Below are 17323 nucleotides of genomic sequence, written 5' to 3' on the forward strand. Positions count from 1 at the left end.
AACATTGCATTACATAAGATTCAGTCCTCAAAAAATGGCTTCTTGTGAGTGTAAGTTGTTGTAAAGAATTAAATTACTCTGGAAAATAATCAGCTGTTATTTTATCTTGAAGACATTTTAATTTCAGTTAAATGCCAGGAGACAAATTAAATCCTAAGTAAAGCTTAACCTAAAATAACATTTGAAGGCTGGGTCTTTGAGACCAAGGGGAATGTGACCATGGCTTGTTTTCATTTCTTTGTGCTTTCTTTTATACACCGTAGGCAACAGCGTTATTGAAAAAAGGCCTCACAGAAGAGCATAAGGATAGGTCGGCTGTTCACAGCAGCGAATCATCTTGCAGTTTGCCATCCACTCTGAATGACAACAGTGGAATGAAGAACGGAAAGCCTGCTCTGTGGCTCAGCAGTGTTCCTACAAGGGAACAAGGTAGCTATTGTTAAGGGTCTGTCCGCAGTGAAACTGCGTTCAGAATCAATGTGACACCCTCTTTCTCAAGGTGTGCCCATAAAATAAAGCTTCTAAGGAATACCTGTGATTCAGTATGCATGACATGTTACTTGCTTTATACCACCTTCCAGAAATAGGTGTTTCTAGACTGGGAAACCTAATCGTAGGTCTGCAGTTCTGCTGAATTTCCAATAAAATATGTTTTTGTAAGTTATGAAATCTTCACAAAATTAACAATTGACAGTATATACTTTTTGATCATCCCACAAAGATGGAGATGATTCCATTAAAATAATACCATAAAGAACTGAAGTTTTTGATATAACCTAATAGAATTTACTCAAAATTATTAAACATTCTTTTTAATTATAATAGAACCTTATAAAAACCTAAACAGATGATTAAGAATTTATGACCCTAAAATTTAATAAGCAATTTTTAGTATCTAGAAATCGTGATTATTTTAGTGTTACTGTTAAGACATGCCAGTAAACCGCTATAATGGCATTTCCAAGACAGCTATGAGTTGCTCAGGATGTGGTCAGAAGTTGATAATGTGCACAGGCCTGAGGCCCACTTGTGTTAAGCCCCATGCAAGTCTGATAGATGTAAGGCTAAATTATTTTGCATGAAAGCAGCATAGAGATACCTTAGCTTTCGAATAGGTTTTCTTTTAGTAACAGTGTATTTCAGACGAGATAAACTAACCAAAAAAAGAAGATGGGGTGGCAATGCAAATAAAAGGAATGGCAGTTAAAAAACCAAACAGACAAAGGCCTATTCCATCCATATAACCTTGAAATACATTTTTATTATCATATGTTTGATTTTTAGAAGTTTCCAGTGGCTGCGGAGATGAGAGCACAGAAGAAAGCGTGGCAGCGAGGATGCCAGTCACAGGTAAGGTCATGGCTGCCTGAGGGCCTCAGATTCAACTTTCTTATGTAACCAGAACATTTCAGGTTGGTGGTTGTGGACTCCGCGAAGAGCAAGTGCATTCCACTACCATGCGCTGTAGTAAGGGATCAATCCTGAGAGCATGAGGTGTGAGCTTAGGTTAACATAAAGGAAGGTAGAAAATAACCCTGTCTGCTGAGTCCTTCAAAATTGTTACATGTTTACACGTGTGAGTGTCCCCCCGCACCCATGAGCCTTTCAGCGCCTGAATCTGTGTGAAAACGTCAGTCCCCATGGGGAACACCAGTCAGTATACGGCCAACTACAGATGTTTCTGATTTCCCTCTTTTCTTTCCTGTAATAATTGAATGTATCATTATACTGTAATAAGAGTAGGAAAAGAAAACAATGCTGGACAAGAAGCTTGTTTATGCCTCAGTTACAAAGCCCATCTGATCATTTTAAAATTTTAGCAGTGAAGTTTCATTAAGATCTGTTAAGATTTCTGCACATGTGTTAGGTTTGTTTAGGTGAAATCTAAATGTCATTACTTATTTTAGTTTTAGAATATCAACAGCAGCAATTAGTATTCTGAACAGAGTTCTTATTTGTCGTACTACTAAATTTACTAGTACCTTATTTTGTAAAGTGGTGTGCTACCACTTACAATTCATTATAAATTCAAAGGTCTGACTTTAAATATTTATGCAAGTAAATACACCATTGCACCGAGGTACTGAGGCATGCATCTGCATATGTGTTAGTTTTGTTGTTTATAAGCAGAAGAGAACAGTTTCCTTTATGGCAATATGATTCATGACCTGATGATTAATTTTAAACCCATGTATCTAGAATGAACTCTGATTTTGAAAAAGGAGTTTATAGTAGAGCAATTATTGTATATATTCTGCATCAGATAATATTTCACTCCAAAATACAGAGGTTTTCTTTTCTTTTAAACATTTTCCCTGGTGATACGTTTATTGCATTTTTATTCTTCATTTTGAGAAAACTCTGATAGAATTCCCTGGTTATTTTTTTATTAATAGAGTTAATAGAGTGTAGATGATCCCAAACTGCAGATATCCAAGAAGTCATTTGAATGCTTTCCTTTTGCATCTACCTTTGAGTGCAGGATCTCTAATGACCTCTGAATTTGTTTCAGTTAGAATCCTAAGGGCTTGTTGGGGAGGAACCAGGAAGTGACCTCGTTGCCTGTTCTTCCTCATCTGTTCAGTATGAGTCAGTGACTGTTCCCAAATTAATACAGATGTAGTCTTCCCGTGGGACTTTTTAACTGAGGTACTACTGACATGTAACATTACATCCGTGTCAGGTGCACGAGGTAATGGTTCACTGTTTGTAGATGTTGCAAGATGATCAGCGCAGTCAGCCTCATTAATCTTCGTCACCACATGTAGTTACAATTGTTTTTCTTGTAATGAGAACTTTTAAGGTTTACGCTCTCAGCAACATTCAGATATGCGGTACCACAGTGTTAACTGTAGTCACACTGCTGTACACTCTATCCCCAGGACTTACTGATTTTATAAACCGGAAGTTTGTACCCTTTGACTCCCGTCACCTGTATCACTCACCACCTCCTCTACCCCGCCACCAGTAATCTCCAGCCTGTTTTCTGTATATCTCAGAATTTCTTCATAAGACAGGAGATAGTCAAGTACCAGGGTTTCAAATCTTTCTTCTCTTCACATGGGAAGAGGTGTGATGTACCTAGAAGTAATATGGACTATTTGCCATGAAGGTTTTTTTTAAGAAATTGTTATTGATCCATCAGTAGTCCGCAGTTAAAAAAATGCTTTGTGCCTGTTATAGGCCAAAGAAGTAGGCATATAAAATAACCTGGGGGATGTGAAAAAAGCTTTCTGAAGCATTTTCTTAGTGGGAGCCTTGCCGTTCTGCGCCCTGCCACCACACCCCTCCTCCTCAGCACGTCCCGGCAAGTTCCTGCCTGAGGCCTTGTGCACCTCTGCTTTGCATATTCCATGGTCTCTGCGTATTCCTTGGTTGCGTCTGTTGTTGCAGCTGCTTTGATCTCCAGGTTCTTGACATTCATCTCTTTACTAAATGTTTGTGTCTTTTGCCATGATTATTTGGAGATTTGGCCTTTGGTGAAGTAAGGCAGGCGTATCATTTGATTTAAGATAATGGAGGCCACCTCCTCCTTTGTAATAGTTCTGTTGAGGCTCTCCTGTCTGTATGGGCCACAGTCCTTCTGGAATATTCCAAAGAGAAGAACATTTGCGAGGCTGCCCACTGGGAGTTGAGGAGATGTGGTGGTGGATCCTGGGCTTTGGCATCATCCGTTGTTGTCAGCTCTTTACTTCCTGCTCTGTTTCTTCACCCGTCTGAGCCCCTGACCTGGGCTACTTTAGTGTAACTAAACCCAGGTGATGTCAGGATTGAAAGTGACTTGTTAAAGCTGCTTCCTGCATCGACAACCAGCAGGTTACAGTAGTAACTTTGGACAGTTCGGAAGTGCTCATCCTCGGTGTGGGTGCTTCTGTGTGATTCTGCTTTATAGCCATCTCCCAAGGGATATGGTAGAGAGAGGCCACAGGGAAATCAGGGTCCGGCACAGGAGATTGGGCAGAAGCTCTGAAGTTACACCGTTTTCAGAATGATGAGGGTCCTGGGAAAGTTTAACCTCAGAAGGGCACAAAAACTATCCTTAAATATTTGCGGGGCTGCCAGATTTACCAAGTATAGTCATAGAGTGTAGCTTGGGGGCCCTGTTAGTGAGTGTTGCAGCGAAGGAATCCACACCCAGTAATGGCAGAACTCTCTAGCTTTTTTAGTCGGGTGTCTTCCAGGCACGAGCTTCTGTGCCAGGGCTTGAACCATGGCAGGAACCTGTTCTCTAGAGGGGCTTCGTGGAAGGGTTCTTGCTTCTGGGAGCACTGACATTGCTTCTAATGCTAAGCCTGTGATTCTCATTCCGTAGTGAAGGGATCAAATGAGCCGACGTTCTCATTCATTTCGCTTCTTAATTGTGTATCCCCACCACTTAAAGAGTTTGCTGTCGCTCTGAAGGCATTGGCCTTGTTAGTCACCGTCATGGGGAATGTGAGTTTCACACTAGTTCCTGTCATCTTTGCGGAGACTTGTACACACCCTCCTGCACACACACCCACGCACACAACCATAGCCTGTGATCTGCTTGTTAACACAGGCTACCCCTTCCTTTAGTCTGGTTGTTCACACTAAAGAATCCAGGTCAAAATCAAAGATGAATGTGATTATCTATGAGTGTGTGGTTTTCTTTATTTAAGAATAATATATAATTTGCATATATGTTACACCTTTACTTGGGCTGAGTCCAGGGAACACCAGGGACAGCCAAAGACCAGGTCCCTGCCCTCCTAAGCCTCCATCGTCTCTAACCTTCACAGGAGCCCTGCAGGTAAGCAAATCATTCTACAGATGGTCCGGCATACTTGGAAAGATTGAGAGCCCTGTTCAGGGCCATATAGGCAGTGTGTCAGATCTTGAATCACACTCAAATTTCAGGAATTAAGCCCTGAAGTCCTTCCATCCCACCATGCAGCCTCTTTTGTTTTATAAGAGAGGCGCCTGCATCAGGGCGTCTGGACCAGTTGAACATCAGTTTGTATCTTAACAAAAGATGAGCCCTGCAAGGACAATTTTGAGAGTGATGATGAGCAAAGCCTGGAGAGGTGGGGATTTTGAGGATTTCTGAGTGTGGACTGTCCTGGGGTGGCCCTTGTAAAGCGGAGTGAGTCTGTACCCCTAGGCAAGCCTGAGGCCATGAGCGGGGGTACAGGACAGTCAGGTCAGTGTTTCCCTGGAGCACTTAGGCCAGGATTGAAGCCATGCTTGTCTAGATTATGAGAGAAAGTCTCCCTCTGAACTATTCATACCCCCAAAGTAAAATTTCCCACATTGGTAATTTTATTGGTATTTATACTAAATTTACCTTTGAGGATTTGGTGAGTTTTAATTTTAGTAAATGATGCAGCTTATGCTAAAAGTCATAAAAACTCAGCCCCGACACAGTATCTGGCACACAATGGGCACTCATTTCATCAAACGAATGAATAAAAATGAAAGTACTAAGGAGTTTCCTTAAGCGCTTGTTGATTTAGGCCAGAACACCGTCTCTTTCCATCAGTCACTCCACTGGTACTTTCCCACCCACGTGCCCATCCTGGCAAAACTCATCTCCTTAAGCTCCATGTGAAAAGGGCTCTCAGCTTTTATCTCAAGAGGATTAAGCCTCTAAGAATGTCCATTCAGCTTCTCATTCTTTTGACACCAATTCTCTTGGTCAAGCTGTGTTGAAAGTGGTTGCCTGACTGTGCCATTTCTCACTGATATTCTTTGGCAAGCTGAAATATTCCAGGTCAGCCTGAGGTACGTCCATTTAGAAGCTCTGTGGGAGGTCAGCCTAGATTTGCAGGGTGTTCTTGGGGCTGTGGGCAGGGCTTCCCCAAACATCATGGCTTGAGTTTTTCATCAGCTTGGGAAAAGGCTGGAAATAACACGATGGCCGCGTTGTCACCGGTGACTAGATTTATCCTGGGAGAGAAAACTGCAGTGACAACTGAGGACTGCGGAGTCCAGTGGCAAAGCACTTCTACTCCTGAGGTTTTCCTGAGACTGTGCCTCACCAGTTCTGTCCTGAAAATGCACAGTCAGGTCAGGATGCCTTATCTGCTGTGCCTGGGGAGGGGAGCCCAGGGAAGCACTGTGTGCTGCTGGGTTGGCCCTGGCGCTGTCTCTGTGGCAGGGGTCCGGCTGCTCATGACAGCAGAGAACTCCTCACTCAGGACATTGCAGGCTGGTGGTGCCTGTTTAACATGGTCATGGAAGAATGGAAGGCACCTTTCTGAAGAGCTCTTGATTGGGTGCTTTCAAGGAAATGAACTCAGAAGTGCCTGAGAAATTCTCTTCAGTGGTTGCACGGCAGAATCCCATGTGGAGGTTTAAAACAGACCCACACCCCAGCCACACCCTGGACCAGGTGCCCCAGAACCTCCAGGCCTGAGCCCCAGGCATCAGTCTTGTGTAACACACCAGGTGACTCCCTGAGTTTGAGAACCGTAGAGCAGGGGATCTCAAAGCCGAAAGAGCCCTTGTAGGTCATAGTGTGAAACACCCTTATTTTATGCAAGAGACTTGAGTGGAGAGAGGGGAGAGGTTGGGCTTTAGATATTTCAGTACAATCAGGGGTCAGGGAGGGTGTGATTTCCCTAGGGCTGCTGTGGCAAAGTGCCTCGAGCTTAGAACCACAGAAATGTTTTCTCTCACAGTTTTGGGTGCTAGAAGTCCAAAATCAAAGTGGCAGCAGGGCCCTCTGAAGACTCCCGGGAGCATACTTCCTGGCCTGTGGCAGCCTCTGGTGGCTCCTGGTTTGTGGCAGCGTGACTCCAGTCTCTGCCTCCGTCCTCACGTCGCCACCGCCTGTGTCTCTGTGTCCTCTTCCCAGCAGGACAGCAGTCATTGGATTTAGAGCCTATTGTAGATCCTGGATGAGTTCATCTTGAGATCCTTAGCTAATTACATCTGCAAAGATCCTGTTTACAGATAAGGTCACATGCTGAGGTTCTGGATGGTCATGAATTTGGGGGAAACACTAGTCAACCCGGTACAGGGGGTGGGGAGGGATTTCTTCATATTTCACATTGCCGGCTTCTGGTTCATCGTGTACAGTGATTGTTCCTGGCCCTACTATAGATGATGATGAGAATATTATTGTCTTTATTTCCGAGTCTTCTCATTTTATAAATCATTGAGTACAAATTGCTAGAAAGTTGCTTTTAAAGACTATTTAATTTTGCCATTAATACAGCTTCCTGATCAAAATTACTCAAAAGTTAAAGATTCCATGACCTTGAGAGTTGAAAATTCACCTCCCATGGCTGAGCAGTGTTACATGGTTATGAATTTTCATGTGAAGTAGTATCAGCAAAACTGTTTCGTTCAGTTTTTAAACGTTCATTAAAGGTCAGTTACAAGCCTAGCACTTATTTTCAGGTGTAATTGTTGAATCGCCCCATAGAAATTCAGAATGTGATGGAAACACCTATTTCCTGAAGCATCTCCAGGCAGCTCATCTGAACGGGGAGCTTTTCCCTTCTCCGTGCATCTGCCCTCCCTGTGTGAGGACAGAGGAAACCTGGACAAGAGGCTCCCAGGCCCAGGATTGCTGGGAGAGTGGTGGTTACCGCAGAAAGTCTAGATATGAAAAATAATTCCGGTTATGGAGCCAGCCTGTGTGCCTCACGTTCACCTAGACATGTGGCTCTTTTTTAAAAAAATTTATTTATTTTTGGCTGCGTCGGGTCTTTGTTGCTGCACGCAGGCTTTCTCCAGTTGCGGTGCGCAGGCTTCTCATTGCAGTAACTTCTCTTGTTGTGGAGCACGGGCTCTAGGCACGTGGGCTTCAGTAGTTGTGGAACACGGACTCAGTAGTTGTGGCTCACGGGCTCAGTAGCTGTGGTGCATGGGCTTAGTTGCTCTGCAGCGTGTGGGATCTTCCCAGACCAGGGATCGAACCCATGTCCCCTGCGTCGGCAGCTGGATTCTTAACCACTGTGCCACCAGGGAAGTCCCGTGTGGCATTTTTTAAAAAAAATTCCTAAACATAGATGAGCTTTCTGTATTTTCAGAATTGTGAAAGCACCCTTAGCCTAATGGTTTCTTGTTTTAATTTGAGTAGATTGCTAGACAAGTGATTTCTGGGTTTTAAGTAATAGTATTTACCTTTAGAATTAATTTTAGAGTTACATTCCACAATTTTTGTTTTATTTTGCAAAGACAACTGGGTTTGCTCCATCAGCAACACATCTAGTGCAGTGTGAATGAAAAATTGGCATGGGTGCAGAAATACATGAAAAGTGATAGCCCTGGGAAGCTCGTGGGCAGAAACTATATTTCGAATTTAAGTTTAGAATTTCTACACGCTTCCTACAGGAATCAGTTATCCTTCCTGACTCAGAGATGCCCAGTTCTTTGTCGTTCAGGGTTGCTTTTCTAGCTGTAGTATGGCATTGTTTGCATCTCCTTTTGTTATTCCCTCTCTTCTTTTCTTCACCAGGGATTTCTGCGAAAGCCAGGCCAGCCAGGCCGAGCCTCTGCCTTGGAGACAGACACCCCTCAGAGGCTGGGGAACCACGTGTTTATCTGGCTCTTGTAATGGGTTGTTAAAAGCACTTGTTCGCCAGATATTTTCTTTTTCTTTTTATTTGTAGATTTAGAAGTATTTTAGCAGGTGTACATTTGCATATAAAAGAGAATGAAAGATAAGAAGTTGAGGCTTTCTCTTTCTCTCCTCAGCATCATCCCTCTCCTGCCTCCCTTTATTCAACACATTTTCATTTTCTTTCTCTGTTCCTATTTTCTAGACAAAATGCATATTAAAAAGAAAAAAACAGTCTCGGTGATCCGTCACCACTTGGCAGGAAGATAGGTGATGGGGTTCAGCCAGCTTGTGTAACAGAGTAAGGAAAAATATATTTCTCTCGTTGTGTCGTCAGTCTGGAATTGAGAGCTAAGGGTAGATTTTCACCCCTAGACCCCTTGCGTTATTTTGTATTTTCAGCCGCAATAGTTTCTACTTTTGAAACTCAGTCTTGACGCAGCTTTGAGTGTGTAATGGAAGCCTGACTGAGCAGCCCAGAGCTGGAAGCTTGCGCCTGCGTGTACACTACTGTGTGCACCAGAGCATCTAGTTGAAAATGATTGTATTCTTAGAAATGCTTGTTTTATCTAATTGTTTGCACTACTCAGTTTTTTTCTGAGGGTTTGACATTACTGATGGGAGGAAGTATTTCTCTGGAGTTCTGAGTCACAGGCTGCAAAGTGAAGCCTTAAGGGGTCACCCAGTCCTCGAATTTGCAGACTTACAGTGTCCCGTGCAGTTAAGACTCAGGTCTTTTCACCTTAGAAATACTGATATGACCCTCGTCCCGACCTTGTTTACAGCAGGCCAGCTGGAACCTCCAGCTTTGTTCCTTTCGCTCCTCTTTCTGTTCACTCATTCATTTAACAACTGAATTTGCAGGACTATGCCGTGAGGCTTTCAGCCACTTGATTCCTCACTGTCCTTCTTCCTTCCAGAAAAGCCTGGGCCTGAAGTGCCACAGACTTCAACTCCGTGGCTTTGCTTTATGCCATTGGCGTCCTGGCCAAGTCTTCTAGGCTGTTCCAGGAGAATGTCTGAATTGTTTGAGCAAAAAGTATACTCTTGCTTCCAAAAATTCTGGAGTCTGGTCCGTTTGATACAGACAGCACCCTAGCAATCTCCAGACAGCTGTTGCAGCCTCCTTGATCCTATGTCCCAGGCTATGTCAGCTCTTTTAGTGGAGAAAGCTATCCTTAACATCTAGCTTGTATCCCTTGGCTGAAGTTTTTCTCTTGAGTGTTCTTGTGCCACATTCAGTGAACACAGAAAAAATTGCTCATTGCCGTCTAGTTTCAAGGTTGCAAGTAAGTTCTGTGTGGCCTGTGCGGTGTTTTAACTTTTTTTTAAGCCAGAAGTCTGGCAAGACTAGGCCTGCTTTCCCGGCTGGCAGCAGTCAGCCGTGGCCACAGAACAGCTGTCCCCTCCGGACAGGGCATGAGCTCTCCCGCTCCTCCCACCGCTCCCATCTGGCCAGAGTCACATGTGTGGTCCTGCCGGGCCCCAGAGAGTGTCTGCACTGATAGTCCTGCCCTGTCTTCTCTGCTGCAGAATCTGTGTACTTGAACCCCTCTTCCCTTGTTTCTACATAGGGTGTGTAGCCTGTAACCTCTCCTGATCATTCTTTTAACCAAACCTTGATTTTGTTTTTCCTTTCTGGGTCATCTCTCAGTTGTTCGTCTGCTGTTTTGTGCAGCTCTTCTAACTAAAGTAACAGTGAATAAGGGTATCAGGTGCCGTGGGAGAACAACTCCAGTCCTGAGCGTCTGCTCCAACCCCTCCGGCTGCTTTGGGGTCACTGGTTCTACCTCAGTTAATGTTTATTCCTCCAAGGGAGTGCACGTAATCCTTTCACCTTTTAAACCTCACTCTGCATTGAAACCGTTAGAGGAAGCATGCACTGGAGGTGGGGGAAGGCGATGTACCCGGTGGTCCTCAGCTAGATTGTGCCAACCCTTGTTTACTCGGGTCAGGGCCGCCACATCCCACATAAAAACTGTCCAGACGGCCGCCAGTGACTCTGCTTGGAGAAGGACCACAGGAGGTTTAAGGATCAAATGCCTGTGAGGAGCCAGGGGTGGGAAGGGGGTGGGCTCTGGCTGCGTGGGCGGGAGAGATGAGCTTTCTCCCTCCAAACTGTTGTACCTGTTGAAAGCAGACTGAGGCAGCCTGGACGGGCAGCCCAGTGAGAGAGTCCGAGTCCTTCGAGAAGGACGGGCAGGCCCCAGTGTGGGAGACATGTGGAGCTGATTTCCGAGCACTAGGATGGCCCCTGAGCTGGGATGACTCGCTGCTCGGTCCTCCCTCCTAGGCTCAGACCAGCGATGAGATACATTCCGTCTTGTATTGGGACAGAATACTTAATCCCCCACCCCCAATCTGAAATCACCTCACAACTACTAACCTGATATTTTGCACAAAAATCCTCTCCTGAAAATAAATAGCACATGTTTTCCTGGTTTCTGAGAAGCCTGAGAGCTGGCTTACTGGAGTCAAATGATTTTGACGGTAGACAGCAGAGCCCAGCTCCAGCTTCCAGCCACCAGGAGCCTTTGTTCATCAAGAAGCTGCTCTCCTTTCTCTTTCTCTCCCCTCTTTCCCCACTTCCTTCCTTCATTTCTCTTTAAAAAAAATTCTATCTTTTCCTTGACCAAATAAGTTTCGCTGAATGCAGAAATAGCACATGGTCATTAAAATCTGGACTTGTATCCTAAAAGCTGAAAATCTTTTTGGCTGATCTTTCTAAAATAAAAACAAAACAGCATTTTCATCTTTTTTACAGTGATTCTTTACCTTTTTAGAATTCAGACACTCCACCTTTGATTTTATTAATACCTTTCCCCCTCAACAAATTACCTGACAATGAATCTGAGGTGATAAGGATGTTAGGATTAATCGGAGAGTGTTATGATGCACTCCTGTCAGGAGCCACCGTGGGACAGTGGGACTAACCTACAGCAAGAAACACTTTCTATCCCAGGCCACTTCCCCACACATACACAGATGTTACACAAAACAATACTTTCCCCTCGTGCATGTACTGCATCTGGTGTTTTCTTTATTAAAGTTTTCAAACTATCAATGCTAGTTCCAGTGGACACTGATTTCACAATCCAGCAATGTTAAAAAATGTTGCCTTAGGATTTATTATTTTCAGAGTTAAGAGTCCCTGATCTGTGCACATTTTAATTACATAGCATTTACTACTCAAAAATATGATACTCATTTTAAATACTTATTTTTTATCTTGACTGATTCTCAGTAGGGCGAGGTAAGTTATATTTTTCTCCTTCAGCATGATGGTAGTTTTAACCAGTAATAATGGGCCTTGTGGTTCAGTTCTTAAACTGAAACAGCAAGCACAGGAATGCAGCCGATGTCCAGCCTCTGGAGCTGACACGGGAATCCTTCAGTTAGTGGCTATGTTGAGAGTGTGGCCATGGGTGCTGTTTTGCTGTGTCTCTGCTAAAACTCTAAATCTGCATCCTCTGCTTCACCCAGAAGTCCTTGAAACCTGAGGCAATGGGGAAGCTTGTGTCACTCAGGTCCTTCACGGGACCCTTATTTAGTATTTTTCCCAACAGTCTTTCCCACTTTAACTTAGAGTAGGGCTAAGGGCTCTGTCGATTGTTTCCTTTGACACATAAAAGTTTTTAAGTTTGCTGTAGTCCTGTTGGTCTTTATTTTGTTGACTGTGCTTTTGGTGTTGTATCCAAGAAATCACTGCCAAATCCAATATCCTAAAGCTTTTCTCCTGTGTTTTCTACTAGGAACTTAATAGTTTTAAGTCTTATATTTAAGCCTTTAATCCTTTCTAAGTTGATTTTTGTGTATGATATAAGGTAAGGGCCCAACTTCATTCTTTTGCCTGTGGGTATCTTGTTACCTGGGACTTTTCCTCATCTATAGAAACGAAAGCTTACCAGATGCTGAAACAGTCTACCCTTCAGGACAGTGCACATCAAGCTGAAGACGGATTCCAGAAGGCCGAGGCATCTGCATCACAGCTGTTAGGTAAGCAGGGTGGACAAGCCAGCATTTGGGAGACCCAGGGCTACGGCCAGGGCTGTGTGCCAGGGAAGTGTTGTGATGCGCTCCTGTCGGAGGTTTCTGGAGTTTGCTTTGTAACAAGTTGTCACCATCTCAGAATGAGCCAGTACATTTTGAGTCCTTAATGAACAGGAGTTTGGAAAAAGCTTCCCTCCAGGATGTGTGCTGGCGATGGCTTTACAGGCCCTTGGGTTCTGCCTGACGTGTCACAATGGTACCTTGTCGCTAAGCACCACAGGAGACACCCCAAATTCTTCCCCTTCTCACCTCTTCCCAGTTTGTTAATCAGCAGTGGGGAGTGTCATCTGGGCTCCCTCCCTTGCCTGAATGATGGGGGATTTGAGGTTCTTCAAATGAAAAGACTGTAAATCCCAGTAAGAGCTCAATTTTAAGCTTAAATGTAGTTCCTTCAATTTAAGATTTTTATTTTAATTGTAAACTTCTAAGTTTTCTTACATGTTATTATTGTATTTTTATTATTTTTCAGTGGTTTTTACTTTATCACACTTTTTTCTTTTTTTCTTTTGGTATAAGTCACCTCAACTCCCTTTGAGAAAGTAAACGGATTAATAACAGAAGGAAGTATACTTTAATGACTTGCTTTTTTATGGGGGGCTGTCCTGCATAGCTTGTGGGATCTTAGTTCCCCGAACAGGGATCAAACCCAGGCCCACAGCAGTGAAAGCACCGAGTCCTAACCACTGGACTGTCAGGGAACTCCCTCTAATTTTTTTTTAATTATTCTTGATTAATTTATTTATTTTTGGCTGTGTTGGGTCTTTGTTTATGCGCGCGGACTTTCTCTAGTTGCGGTGAGCGGGGGCTACTCTTCATTGCAGTGTGCGGGTTTCTCATCGCAGTGGCTTCTCTTTGTTGCAGAGCATGGGCTCTAGGAGCGTGGGCTTCAGTAGTTTTGGCTCACGGGCTCAGTAGTTGTGGTGCACGGGCTTAGTTGCTCTGCGGCATGTGGGATCTTCCCGGACCAGGGCTCGAACCCATGTCCCCTGCATTAGCAGGAGGATTCTTAACCACTGTGCCACCAGGGAAGTCCCAGCTCTAATTTTTATATAAACCACCATGCTGGGATTTCACCTATCAGAATGAATTTCTCCTATCAGAATGATTTCACCTATCAGAATGATTTCTTAATATCACGTGATTCCCAGTCCATATTCAGATTTCTCGATTGTCTCAAAGATGTCTTCATCAGACAGACATTTTTTTGAGGGAGATATTTATGGTACATCAGGCTTAGCTGTCTGTCTATGGAGAGCTATTTCCTAGATAATATTAGTGCTAGAATTAGTTACTGCAAAATTCAGTTATTTTGGTTCTTGTGAGGATTCAGTGAGCCAGTGCAGGTTAAATGCCCAGCACAGTGCCTGGTAGAGAAAAGCCCCCCGGGGAGGGCTGGCCATGTTGGTGGTGGTGGTGATTTGAACTCTGCAAGCATGAGACATTGTAGTTTGTTGAGGTATAAACAGGCCTCTGCCCGGATGAAGGTCTGCATCACTCTAGAAAGATACAACTCTTGTGAGCCCTTCACTGTTTTTTTGTTTTTTAATTTATTTTTTATATATTTATTTTTGGCTGCATTGGGTCTTCGTTGCTGCACACAGGCTTTCTCTAGTTGCAGCGAGTGGGGGCCATTCTTTGTTGCAGTGCGTGGGCTTTTCATCGCGGTGGCTTCTCTTGTTGCAGAGCAGGGCTCTAGGCACATGGGCTCAGTAGTTGTGGCTCGCGGGCTCTAGAGCACAGCCTCAGTAGTTGTGGTGCACGGGCTTAGTTGCTCCACAGCATGTGGGGTCTTCCCAGACCAGGGCTTGAACCCATGTACCCTGCATTGGCAGGCAGATTCTTAACCACTGTGCCACCAGGGAAGCCCTATTCACTGTTTGCTTTTCATCACTTTCTTCACATTTGAATCACAGAACCAGAATCCAGAGGGATCTCAGAAAGTATTTATCCAACCCCCTCATTTTACAAATTACCCAAGAGAGCAGTGCCTCTTTTGGAGCATTACAACCCATTAGCAGGCATACATGGTTTGGAAGGTGACTCTACAGATGTGATTTTGGTAAGTATATTTTGGATGGATAATAGGACAGCCTCAAACAATGAGTAAATTTGACATAAGTTGTAGTCCCTTGGATGTGTATCAAAAATTATAGTACTATTAATATGCTAATGGTTAACATACGAGTTTGTTCATATGACGTGATCCACACACAGGTTGTACAGCCAAGCACCCCTCGATTCGGTTCCCTTCCTCCACACTCAAAATCATACCGTGTGCTTTGTAAGACATTGGGATCCTCAAAGTGCTCCTGGTAGTGTTGGATGGCGTTGGAGTTAGATGCTGGCTCTGGAGTTCATTGTGCATTCGGTCACGCATCACGTTTTCATTCTCGCCCTCACCCTGACCCTAGGGACTTCTCTGAGCTCCCAAGAGAAGCAGGCGGTGGGTGGGAGGGCCACGTGCCCGGTGTGGAACGTCACACACTGTCACTCACTGAACGCACAGCCACCCCAGATGTAACCATGGATGAGGAGGCACGTGGCTCATCTCCTGTGTCAGGCCCTAGATCTCTGTCTCCACACCTGTCTCTAAGGAAGCCACTTTGTTTTCATGTCTGAAAAGACCTGGTCCCGTTAAGCGGGTGCAGACCCTCCAGGGGCCGAACATGGACACATTATTAAGAGAACCACTTTGCCTCAGAGGTTATGAGCAGGCACGCAGGTTACAGGTTGGGAATGCAGCAGGTGCCTTTTGAGGTGATGCTTATGCACCCTCTATCCGCGATCTTGTTTGACTGCCAGTTAAGAATCAGACTTGTAGCAGAAACATCCAAGGTGAGGACGCCCAGGAGGCAGAGGTCAGGGATCGCCCTGCAAGCTGGGAGCACTGTGGGGTGGTCTGGTTCCCCAGGCTCCAGGGAAAGGGGGTGGACTGTGCATCTTCCCCATCAGCCTTTTCAGGCTGGTTAAGGAGTAGCCTCAATGGTTTTTAGTGGACGTTCATTCTCCGCGAGAGGGAAAAAGAGAGGATTTGGCAGAGGGGCTTAAAGGCGGGTGGGCAGTGATGTCATCCAGAGGTGTCAGTTGCTTCTGAGACTGGTTCCAGTTCCCGTTAGCTCGGTGAGCCAGCGCTGCCCACGTGTTACAACAACTCGAATTATCCAGAGCTTAGTGCCACGGTGGAGACCCATGTGCTCACACACGCATCATGACCATTTAAAATGGTGCTCTTTGGATGATTTTACTTTTTACGTACTCTGTGTAACTATCACGGGAAGCCACCCCCTTCCTTTCCGTGTCATTCCCTGCCTCAGAAGCCCCCCCCCCCCCCCCCCCCCCCCCCCCCGGTTTCTGTGAACCAGCTCTTCCTCTGTTGATGTTTGTTTTACAAGTTATTGTGAGGCCGCTTCTGCATTCACTGTGATGGCCACACTCACTCTCCACGCTTTTGCTTGTCACAGGTTTGAATATTGGCAGCGGTACATTCAAGACAAAGACAACTCACAAGATCTCTTCAGAAGCGAGTTTTTCATCTAGCGAAGGCAGTCCTTTGTCAAGGTAAAGTCGTGCAAGTCTTTCTGAATAGCGGCAGCAAGACGGGAAATGTCACTCCTCAGGGAATTAAACTCTGGCTGCAGATGATTTTGCTCTGTGACTTGATGGAAGGTTATGGTTTGGGTTTTTGTTTATCTGAAATGACAGTGGAAACTTTAGTCTACCTTTGAAAATATTTGCACCAGAGCCAAGTATTGTTTTGCAGCTGTTGTTTCCTTGGTTTAAGACTCAATTGACACCTCAGTGAACCACAAATTAGCGTCTACAGCTGCTCGCAGTAGGGCTGCTTAGAAACCACACAATGGAGGGTGTCGGAGAGGGCAGAGAGAAAGAGCCAGGCCTTAAAAGAAATAAAGTGGCCTGTTTCTTCTTTCTGAGACCGCGGTGATATATACAAGCAATTGCTGGATATTTGTTTTTGTATTCCTCTTTTTTACCAAGTATTTGGGCTGGACTATTCTTTCCCTTTCTGATAACTCCTTGCTTTTTTTCAAATGTGAAAATTTATCTTTTCACATTTGTTAAACTGTAGCACTCCTTGTAAGTTTTTGGAGCAGTGATAAGTGAGTCATGTGCTAGATTTGTCATCAACATAAAATACTAATCGTGCAATGGCATTGAGTCACTTACGAAGAATTTGTGGATGGGAGTAGAAGCAGTTGTCTGATGACATACCTACCTTTCTGCTTTGGGCTAAATAGCATTTAAAACAACACAAGTTTGCCTTTTGTAATAACATTTCCCCTCAAAAGATGTCCTGTAGATGTTTGCATTAACATTCAAATTAACTGCTCGCCCTGATGAAATTTTAAAACAGGAACTTTACGTTTGTAATGTCCCGTAAGATAAAATTATTTGTTCAGAATTGTGGTATTTTTACAGTGAAAAAAAATCTCATTTTCATTTCTATTTTGAAAAACACTACAGTATTTTTAGGACCTGGGATATATTTAAGTGAGATTGGTTTTCTGATATTAAGTTCTTACTGTTAGAAACCTGGTGTGTTCAATTTTAGGGAATCACTCATTTAATTTTTAGAAATTATTATCTTTAATATCTTTCATCTCTGTTTTTGAAGGAAGTGAGAGATAATGAATTATGGGACAGCAAGAGTGTTAAAGTATTATATTTTTATGATTATATTATAAATTCAAGTTCTAGGTCTCCTGAAAGAAATTTTAAAAGATA

General features: G+C 44.1%; 1 protein-coding gene across 2 annotated transcripts in view; it reads left to right on the forward strand.

The window, feature by feature from the left end:
* Positions 1-17323, forward strand: part of KIZ (kizuna centrosomal protein) — a 113324-nt gene that overhangs the window by 84393 nt on the left and 11608 nt on the right. For both annotated transcript variants that reach the window (XM_059036309.2, XM_059036311.2), the window contains 4 exons: positions 264-429; positions 1285-1350; positions 12422-12526; positions 16042-16138. In XM_059036309.2, the coding sequence (XP_058892292.1) occupies positions 264-429; positions 1285-1350; positions 12422-12526; positions 16042-16138 (434 nt within the window). The remainder of the gene's footprint in view (positions 1-263; positions 430-1284; positions 1351-12421; positions 12527-16041; positions 16139-17323) is intronic.

The sequence above is a fragment of the Kogia breviceps genome, chromosome 14 (genome assembly GCF_026419965.1).
Source record: "Kogia breviceps isolate mKogBre1 chromosome 14, mKogBre1 haplotype 1, whole genome shotgun sequence".
NCBI lineage: Eukaryota > Metazoa > Chordata > Mammalia > Artiodactyla > Physeteridae > Kogia > Kogia breviceps.